This window comes from Myxocyprinus asiaticus, chromosome 24 (assembly GCF_019703515.2).
Source record: "Myxocyprinus asiaticus isolate MX2 ecotype Aquarium Trade chromosome 24, UBuf_Myxa_2, whole genome shotgun sequence".
NCBI classification, from domain to species: domain Eukaryota; kingdom Metazoa; phylum Chordata; class Actinopteri; order Cypriniformes; family Catostomidae; genus Myxocyprinus; species Myxocyprinus asiaticus.
In genome coordinates, this window is record NC_059367.1 from 39,349,889 (window position 1) to 39,360,075 (window position 10,187).

Sequence of the window (10,187 nt, forward strand, 5' to 3'; positions counted from 1 at the left end):
GGTAAGGATGCTGTAAAAAAAACCATTGCATCCAAAGCTTTGTAATTTTGATGAAACACTTTATTTTCAAGGGGCAATTGAACAAAACAATCAAAATGAATGTGCCAAATGTTGACGAGCTCTGTCTAAAGACACAATCATATTTCGCAGTGATACTTCTCAAGATTGTTTATCTGAAAGTGTTTCTAAAATAAATATAACCTGTAAGTGTACTGTTGGTTAACTACTTGGAATTCTTGTGCTAACATGCATTCTAACCAGCCCTTACAATAATCTACTGGAATGCAATGATTATCATTTTTTGTTTTTTAATACCTTTGTGCTACCTCAAATAAACAAAAGCATAGCTTTACAAATGTACGAGTTAACTGCATAAGTATTTCACTAATAGTACACCGAACTTGGATGCATGCGTAGCTAGTACCCATCTGTTTAGAAGTGAAGTGTTGTAATGAATTTAATGAGATTAAAAACGGGAGGCCATTATGACAGTACGCATTTACAAGAGTTGTGTCTAACTTATAAAACCTTTGTGTTGTACCTAATGGGTCTTTTAGCATGAGTTTCCATTGATTTTGCATCCTCTATCTACTTTTCACCTGAGTTCCACCTGAGATAGTTCAAAAGAACTGAAAATAATCTTCCACTTAATAACATTAAATTACTGTCCAGTAGAATTTTGTCACTGGAATTTGAAATTTTTTTAACAAACATAATCAACATTCTCCAAAAATCAAATAATTTCATAAATCTTATGCAAACAATGCAATTTAAAGCAGTTTGACAAATCTCTGCTCATATTTAGAAGCACAGTTGTTTAGAAGCACAGATATTATGCCAGTGACCCAAACAACACTCCACAGTTATGTTTCATGTAACACTACTTGATAAAAGTTGTATATTCTATGTACTGAGTGAGGTATAATAATTTTTAGGGGTCCAAGCAGGGGTCCCTATTGCTTGTACAGGTTATTCTCAGTATTAATCGTCCTTTCATAATCAGCTATAACTGTGTAAACCTATGATGAACATTTACCAGATTTTTCAATTAAATGGCATGGACTGGCACTGTGGTTGCATACATAACATTTGAAGAACAAATTGGCTTCCTACAACCATGTCTATGTGACACACCTAGTTACATGCAGAGAGATTACAGTAAATGTAAATAAATGTAATACCATTAAAATCCAGTAGGGGGAGTGCAACAAATTTACAGAAACTGACAATTCTCTACCCTTAGATTGCTCTCTGCAAAACATGATTGTTATTGGTTAATCAAAGCATTATGTGGTCAAATATAATATAAAAATGACCATTAATCTGTATAACTGACCGTTGTCCCAGGCAACAGATTTCCTACATAGCTGTGCTACATTCATGTCTTTCGTACAACTTTCGTACAACGATGTTTCTTCTCAAATAATGAAATAATTTAAGGTTCAAATGAAGGTTCCATTTATTTGGTAACCTTATAATAAGCCAAATAATGTACAGTCAGCTGGTCATAATCGCAAAAATAAACTCTGTCAGGGTGATACAATACCCCTATGAGGGCTTCACGGATCACTGTCAGGGTTTATTTGCAATAATGACTAGCTGAGTCTACATCCATATCCAATATAGTTGTGAGTTTTTCTGTTTCTCTGGTCAGCTTGGATTCTGCTCATGGCTGCTTACAGCTATATTTGTGTATGTACTGCCTGCTCAGTTTCAGCCTAGAATGGGAGGAAATTGAGCAGATAAGAGGGGCCTAAAAGGAAAAAGGAAAACAAAAGGTGGAAACGAGCAAGAGCCTTGAAACTGGTCAATGTCTGTGCAAATTAGGGCCACATTCCCAAGATCTTTGTCCCAAATGAGCATTGGTGTAACGGATGTAAGCCTCCTTGGTTATAAAATATTACCAAGCTGGGAGATCAAGGACAAAGAACCCACTCAAGATAATTGTTTTTGATGGTGCAGTAATGCTAAAGTTTTAGATAGGTGTCGCTCTTTCTGTTCCTGAGGGACCACGGCCCCTGCCGACTCGTCTTAAAGAGAGCAGCGCAACAGCACAGCAGCCGCGCAGCAGGGAGCCCATGTTGTACATGGGCATACCTTCATTCTGTGCTCCACGGCAAAGCCATGCTAGTGTCGGAACAACAGGAACAGCCACTGCTAACAGGTCAATCAGGAAGTAACGGCTCCAGTGACCCCTCTCAGGATGAGCTGATTCTGCCTCCTCATCCGCAGCACAAGTGCCACCCACTCCATCATCATCACTGACCTTTACTACCGTTGCCTCCTGTGGTGGCGACTGTAGAGGTGGTGACGCTCTGGGACAAGGTTGCTGAACCTGTGGCTTGGTCAACACCGTAGGTGTCGTTGTTGAAGAAGTAAATTCAATGGTGTTGTCTAGTGGTAATGGTTCTGTGATGTAAGACATCTGAGACAGGGAAGTAGCAATGGAAGATGGCGAAAACACCTGTGGCTCAGCTAGGGTAACATCTGGTGCGTAAGTTGTTGAAGTGATGATGCTCAGATCCTCGCCTCCACCCTCTTCAGAGATCCAAGTTATGGTGGGGCTGCAGGCCTGTGATCGGAAGCCTGGCCTGTCACTGACCTCTGATGCACCAGTTGGCGCTGTTGGTGGGGTCGGTTGAGGAGGTGGAGGAGGTGCTTCCTCCTGTGGGAGGTGCAAAAACAGATGGTGGTGAGGGAGGTAGGCGTGTGGACCACAGCTGCAGTTGTTCACAGCATGGCAAGATCGACTAACGGGCAACACCGTCTCTCCGCTACACAATCTCTCGCAGGTAGAGGAGCGTGACAAAGCAAAGCATAGCGGTGCATGTGGGACTTGCTCAGACAAAAGAGCTGCTTCTAAAAGTAGATGAGTATGCCCATCACCTCTTGGTAACTTCATCGCCTCTCTGTTGGGAGGAATGTACCGGTCAGAATGTATGTTTCCGTTGTGGTCAGTGGTGCCAGGTGACGTCTCACTTCTTAGTCTGGTGAAGGTGGCACTGCGACTCATGGTATGGGCCGGAGAGCAGCCACAAGACCTAGACGCCCCAAATCGTGGCCCCACCCTACCTACACCCAGACCTTCAGACTTACAGTCCTGTTGATCTGATTCATGGACCTCTAGATTGGACTGTACAGTTTCCACAGCCTGCTGAAGCTGCCGGATCTCCTTCCGGGCCACTTTTAAGGCCAGCTGGGCCTCAATGCGATGACATTCCTCTTCAATCCAGTCCTCTTGCATCTGAGTCAGCCGCATCCGTAACTCCTCAATCTCAGAGTCTCTGCCATGTTAAAAAAAACAAAAAAAAAAAACACAGATGCTGTGGAGTACATTTATGCTATGCTATGTTTACGAAGGGATGAAATGATATAAACATTTTCGGAGATACTGATAGCCAGTAATTATTTGTATTTTATATTATTTTAAAAGATTATTTTTTTCTCCCCAACTTGGAATGCCCATTTTCCAATGCGTCTAAGTCCTCGTGGTGGCGTAGTGACTCACCTCAATCCGGGTGGTGGAGGACAAATCTCAGTTGCCTCTGCGTCTGAGACCGTCAATCCGCACATCTTATCACGTGGCTTGTTGAGCACGTTACCGCGGAGATATAGCGCATGTGGAGGCTTCACGCTATTCTCCGCGGCATCCACACACAACTCACCACGCATTCCACCGAGAGCGAGAACCACATTATAGTGACCACGAGGAGGTTACCCCATGTGACTCTACCCTCCCTAGCAACCGGGCCAATTTGGTTGCTTAGGAGACCTGGCTGGCACTTCTTTTAGGGCTGGGTGGTATTACAGTGTATATCAGGTGACAAAAGTAACGTGTCAGCTGGTACGTTTTGTAAATATCTTCACAGCTATCAACGGGCAGGAATGCTTTACATTACTTATACAAGAAAGTGATAATGAAACATGTAGTAATATGAAAATACTGAGCAGGACGCATCCCAAACAAGTCAAAACGAGGAAGAATTTGTAATTAAGGGGTTTTGTAAATTTAAAAAAAGCTAATATTGCCCAATAACAATATGGACACCGATATATTATGCATTCCTAGTTTTATTTGCAAAACTATCGTTAATCGTTAAAGATTATACTGTTGATGAGAGGCTGGCATGTATGGTGAGCATATGTGTATTTGTGATATTCAGGATGTGATCTCAAGTCCTAAAATGGCAGGAAGCAATAAAACTGCACTTTAGCATTGCTGAGACACTAAAGCATTGCTGACCGGTCCTGAAGCCTCTCCACATTCTCTTTCAGCCGAGCTCTTAAGTGACGAATACACACTTCCTTCTGCTGCAGTGGGGTGAGATACTGTTCAGGGGCAGGCGGACGGATCCCGTGATTCTCACCACAGGCTGCATACTTCGCCTGTCGTCTGGGTCAGAAATAGAAGCAAGAAATAAAAGAGGCCCTAATGAACACAACATGAGCTGAAAAGGTGTTGTGACTGATAAGACCATGAGAGTAACATAAAAAACTGAGCATTAAAGAAATAAAGATCTGTCATCTTTTATTCAGCTATACAATATGTCGCCTAAAAATGAAAATTCTCTCATTTTCTCAACTTCATGCCATCCCAGATGTGTATGACATTCTTTCTTCTGCTGAAGACAAATGAAGACTATTTAGAAAAAATATCTCAGCTCTGTGGATGAGAGACAGATCAATTTTTAAGTCCTTTGCTTTTTTACTCTAAATCTCCACTTTCAGATGTAAAAAGTGAAACTAAACAGGCGCCGCATGTGGTTTACAGATGTGAAAGTGGACTTAAATATTGATCTGTTTCTCACTTACACCTATCATATTACTTCTGAAGACATAGATTAAACCACTGGAGTCATATAGATTACTTTTATGCTGCCTTTATGTGCCTTTTGGAGCTTCAAAGTTTTGGCCACCATTCACTTGGATTGTATGGACCTACAGAGCTGAGATATTCTTAAAATCTTTATTTGTGTTCTGCAGAAGAATGAAAGTCATACACATCTGGGATGGCATGAGGGTGAGTAAATTATGAAAGAATTTTCATTTTAGTGTGATTATCACTTTTAGTAATTATTTTAATCATAAGGGGTATAACAGTTAGATTGTCTGATATAGATATGATCTGTTGTCACTGTGATTGTCAACTAACAAACACCATGAGTGTTCAACATCACATACAGCAGTGATGTATGCCAAATAGTCTCATGTGAGCTAGGTGCGGACAGCTGAAAGAGCCAGGCGGCACAGTTGGACTTTTCCAGCCGCACAAACTGCAAGTAACAAAAAAGTACTGAAAACATGTAAAGTTTTAAAGGAACTAAAATGTATGTAATATATTGTGTCTGGCAATGTAACATATTATTATGGTGATTATGTATAAATACCACTTGTTCCTATGGCATTGAATGAAAAAAAAACAACAAAAAAAGCGTGTTGTGCGTTTTCGTTAAACAAGAGCAATATATCCAAAATTAGCACCAAAAGTCCTTCAGTGACAAGTTATAAAGATTTGATCACTAAAAGCATTTGCGTGAAGGCGTCTCAAAACTGTTATTTTTTCCTGTAAATACTGTTGTCATGACAAGTACATATCTCTAATGAGCTATTCAAGAGATTGAACATATTCACGCCGTGTTGAGTAAGTGAGATTGCGTGTTTGCACATGTACTGTTTATGAACGCGAGCGCAGACCGACCACCGCTCTCATAACATCAGCCATGCTCAGATATTATTGTTGGTTTTATTTATTTGTAACATCCTCTTGCAGTTGAATTCCCTCTCTAATGTGATTCAGCAATGTAGAGAACTAGCATAAGTCCTCATGAAAATGGCCACCTCACAATTCACACAGATTTGATAGTCTGCTGATAAATATATTTCTGATGATGATATCATAACGTGGGCCGCAAAAGATCGCTCGAGGGCCGCATGTGGCCCGCGTGCCGCGTGTTGAGTAGCACTGCTCTAGGGGGTCTAGATAAGGTCTAATGTGGTCTCTTATGGGTCTGATGAGGTCTAATGTGGTTTGATCTGGTCTCTAGTGGGTTTGATGAGGACTAATGGGGTCTAATGTGGTTCCTATGGGGTCTGATGAGGTCTAATGTGACCTGATGTGGTCTCAACGGGTCTCATGAGGTCTAACATGGTCTGATGTGGTCTAATGAGGTCTCTAAGGTGTCTGGTGAGGTCTTATGTGGTCTGATTAGGTCTAATGGGGTCATATGTGGTCTGATAAGGTCTAATGTGGTCTGATGAGGTCTAATGTGGTCACTAGCGGATCTGATGAGGTATATTGTGGTTTAATCTGGTCTCTAGTGTGTCTGATGTGATTTCTATGGGGTCTGATGAGATCTAATGTGACCTAATGTGGTCTCAATAGGTCTCATGAGGACTTACATGTGGACTTTAAGACATTACAGACATTACAGGTTCATTTTCTGTTACAGCATAATTGTCTGTAAAGCTGCTTTGATACGATGTGTGCTGTGAACAGCACTATATAAATAAAAAAATTAATTGACTTTTGTGTTACACATAAGTAGGCCATTAGATATCAGGGTGAGTAAATTTTCAATTTAAGGTGAAATAACCCTTTAAATGTAATCACATCAGCATTTCTGAACTTTTGAATATCAGATTAGGACACAAGAAAACCACACTTTGCTTATCAATGGACACATTGTCAAGTCTGTTCCATTTATTCTATTTTTATACTGTACTTTTTGCCACAGTACAAAATCTGGAACACAGCACTGATGGAAGACATAAATCTCATTGCCTTTGTGTGTGTGAGCTGCTCACCGTGGAGTGGCTGGGTTGGAGCGTGGTACAGTTTTGTTCTCTGTGCCCTTGCAGGATGTTGTTGAGTAACTGCTACGGACAGACAGGTCGACATGCGAGTGTCGAGTGCTGCTTGGGGCCGTCGGCTTTCTATGACACACACACAGTGACAGCTGAGCTCTGATGTTCATATCAAACATGCTGTCACAGTGAAACCTTGCAGACACAACTTATGCTGTAAAACTAGGTGCCTCTTACAATGACTCAAACTTACGACAATGAATATAATACAATGTTATAACTAGTACATCTTGGGTGGTTCTTTCCCATGCAAAACTCACCACCGCAATGTTAGGGTTCTCTAGCTGGTTTCTATGGCATTGCTAAGCAGTTGCTAAAGTGTTCTGGGTGGTTTCTAGTGTATTGCTGAGAGGTTGCTAGGGTGTTCTGGGTGGTTTCTAGGGTTTTGCTAAAAGGTTGCTTAGATGTTCTGTAGTAGTTACTAGGGCATTATTAAGAGGTTGCTATGGTGTTTTGGGCAGTTTCTAGGGCATTACTAAGAGTTTGCTAGGGTGTTCTGGTTAGTTTCTAGGGCATTGCTAAGCGGATTCAAGAGTGTTCTACATTTACATTTATGTGTTTGGCAGATGCTTTTATCTAAAAAGACTTACAGTGCATTCAAGACATACATTTTATCAGTTTGTGTGTTCTCTGGAAATCGAACCCATGATCTTAACTTTGCTCTAGTGATCTTGACATGCTCTACCAGTTGAGCTACAGGAGCCCCAAGGTCCTGGTCCCCAGATATGGCTCGGATTCCTCCTTCAATGTAAGTCTATGGGATGTTTTTCACCCTTTTTATCATCCCAAAGTATGAACATCAAAAGTCTGATTGTTTACAAAGAGTTTTATTCAAATCACTAACCTTAAGTATGAGCAACAATAATGACGAATCTTGCCTTGGCAAACAGCACTTATCATTTGAGAATTATGAATCTTGTTCACTCAGGCACGTTAGAAAATGGTAGCATTACCTGCGAGAACCAGCAGATGGCTTTCTGTTAGCTGGAAGGGACATGAGTAAAGACTGCCTTTCACCGTCTGTTTCCACAGTACCACCTTGTAACACCACAGTTACAATAATCCCTCAGGATAAATCACTCTAAGACACAGACATAAGATACTGAATACGAACAATGCCAGACAGACATGTATTGGAATAACAGGCCCTTAAAATGAAAGTTCAACCAAATATACTGTATGAAATAATGTCATAATTTACTCACCCTGTTGTTTCAAACCTGAAATATTTTGTAAATTGACTACTTTTATGGTGCTTTTTTTGGCCATTTTTGGAGTTTGTTAGTGTATGTCCCCATTCACTTTCATTGTATGGAAAAGAGTAGCGTGAACATTCTGCCAAACATCTTATTTGCTAAACAGAGCCACAAAGTCAAGTGTTTATTCTGAAACTCCGGTAGCCTTGCATCACATTACAATACCAAATCCAAAATGACATATGCCAGAAACTGTTAGTTGACCACAGATGCTAAGAAGGACAGGAACAATTATTTCAGAGAGCATTTCAATCTGGATGTCACATAAATGGGCTTCTGTCACATTGAGAATCATATATTAAGCAGTCAGAACAATAAACACTTGAACAAGACAAACACACACACAGCTGACAGATTCTTTCACACGTTTGCACTGAGCTATTCAAACACTCACAGAAACACGAATTGTCTCTCCAGTGCATGAGATGGTGACATAAGTGACAAGAGTGTGTGTGGGTGTGACTGATGTAATACATACGGCCAGTGTAGACTATGTGTTTCTAGATAATTTTCAATGCATATTTGCTAAAAGTGCTCAGAATATTTCATCCTAACTGTGTCCAAGACTCTCCTGTCTGTGCATATTATGCTTTTCACACCTGTTACGAAACCTGTTTTGCAGTTTACCCACTGGTAATTTCTGCCCACAGTGTGAAATTACCCACATTCTGTTTAATAATGTAACATTCTACCTCCATTCAAACTGATTTACATGAATAAACAAGGATTATGTGGATGATAGTGAGAGGGCATCACCAAGGGTTCAATTCAGGCTGGTATGCAACAAATTCTGTGGTACATTTAATATGAATAGAGACAGTAAATACACACATATAATATTTTTCTTACTACTCATGTATTCAACTTTTTCTTTGTTTTTTTAGTTCAGTCCTGTAACTTGTACCAACATATATAACTCTGCATACCATGTATTGTCATGAATCAAAACTGAATTCAAATTAAAAATGAATATTATGTTACTGCTGATGAAATTAACCACAAAATAATTATCATGTATTACAATACTTAATGAAACACTTCTAAATATACACCTATTGCTTGTATTGCAGTATAGCATAGGCTTTAAATGACATTTTGTAACATTACATTTGTTAAGAAAATCTTACATCCTACATTACTACATCCCCAGGTGCACAACTTGCATGGTTTCATGCTGGGAGCGGGTTATGACGTCACCACACTTCATATGTTGCAGGTAAATCGTCCCCATGTAGCAAAGGGCACAGACTGTCTTATGTAACAGCATCTGATATCAGCCAAAACACTGTTCCGCTTTCTTAGTGTTGACACACTTTGCTGATTATAAAACTGTATTATGTAATAAACACAGTATATAGGAACTGTACTACGCTGCAGGATAAATTCATTACTATAATTACTATGTACTTCAATCATAGAGATGTAATGCAACAGGGATGAGATTCACTTACAGCCTGTGTTTTGGCGTCGATGCTCCATTGCAGTATCCCAGTGAAGTTTGTTCATGGATGTTAGCTGTACCCTGCGCGCGGGCCTGTGATACGCGCGGCGTCAATTTGCGCACGTCGATAGACTGTCGGATGCTGCTGATGAGAGCGCGCACGAACCCCACAGAAACACAGATGATGCATCTGCTTGATGCTGCGACGGCAAGTCTTAAAGGGACAGAGACCACAAAAACAAGAAGGGAAAGAGTCACAAATCCGCGAGTTTTACAAAATCATGAGCGGGTCAATCTCACAAAATCAAGAACATGTCCAGGTCACATTTACCCTAAAATCACAAAAAAAAAAAAAAAAAAAAAAAAAAAAAATAAATAAATAAAAAAAAAGAAGAAGAAGAAAGAAATTATATTTTGCATAAAGAAAAGGAAGCCTGTTTAAAGGAATATTCCGGGTTCAATACAAGTTAAGTTCAGTCGGCAGCATTTTTGGCATAATGTTGATTACCAGAAAAAATCATTTAGACTGGTCCCTCCTTTTCTTTAAAAAAATATAAAAAAAAATCAGGGTTACAGTGAAGCACTTACAATGGAAGTAAATGGGGCCAATTTATGGAGGGTTTAAA

The 10,187-nt window shown here is 40.1% G+C and overlaps 1 protein-coding gene across 1 annotated transcript; it reads right to left on the reverse strand.

The window, feature by feature from the left end:
- Positions 1-38: 38 nt before the first annotated feature.
- On the reverse strand, positions 39-9,717 carry LOC127415123 (syntaphilin-like). Its single transcript, XM_051653691.1, has 5 exons — positions 9,572-9,717; positions 7,818-7,945; positions 6,805-6,933; positions 4,244-4,393; positions 39-3,284 (listed from the first exon to the last, which is right to left on the reverse strand). Exons 2-5 carry the CDS (start codon positions 7,859-7,861, stop codon positions 1,976-1,978), a joined length of 1,632 nt encoding a protein of 543 aa, XP_051509651.1. The 5' UTR covers positions 7,862-7,945; positions 9,572-9,717; the 3' UTR covers positions 39-1,975.
- Positions 9,718-10,187: the final 470 nt, after the last annotated feature.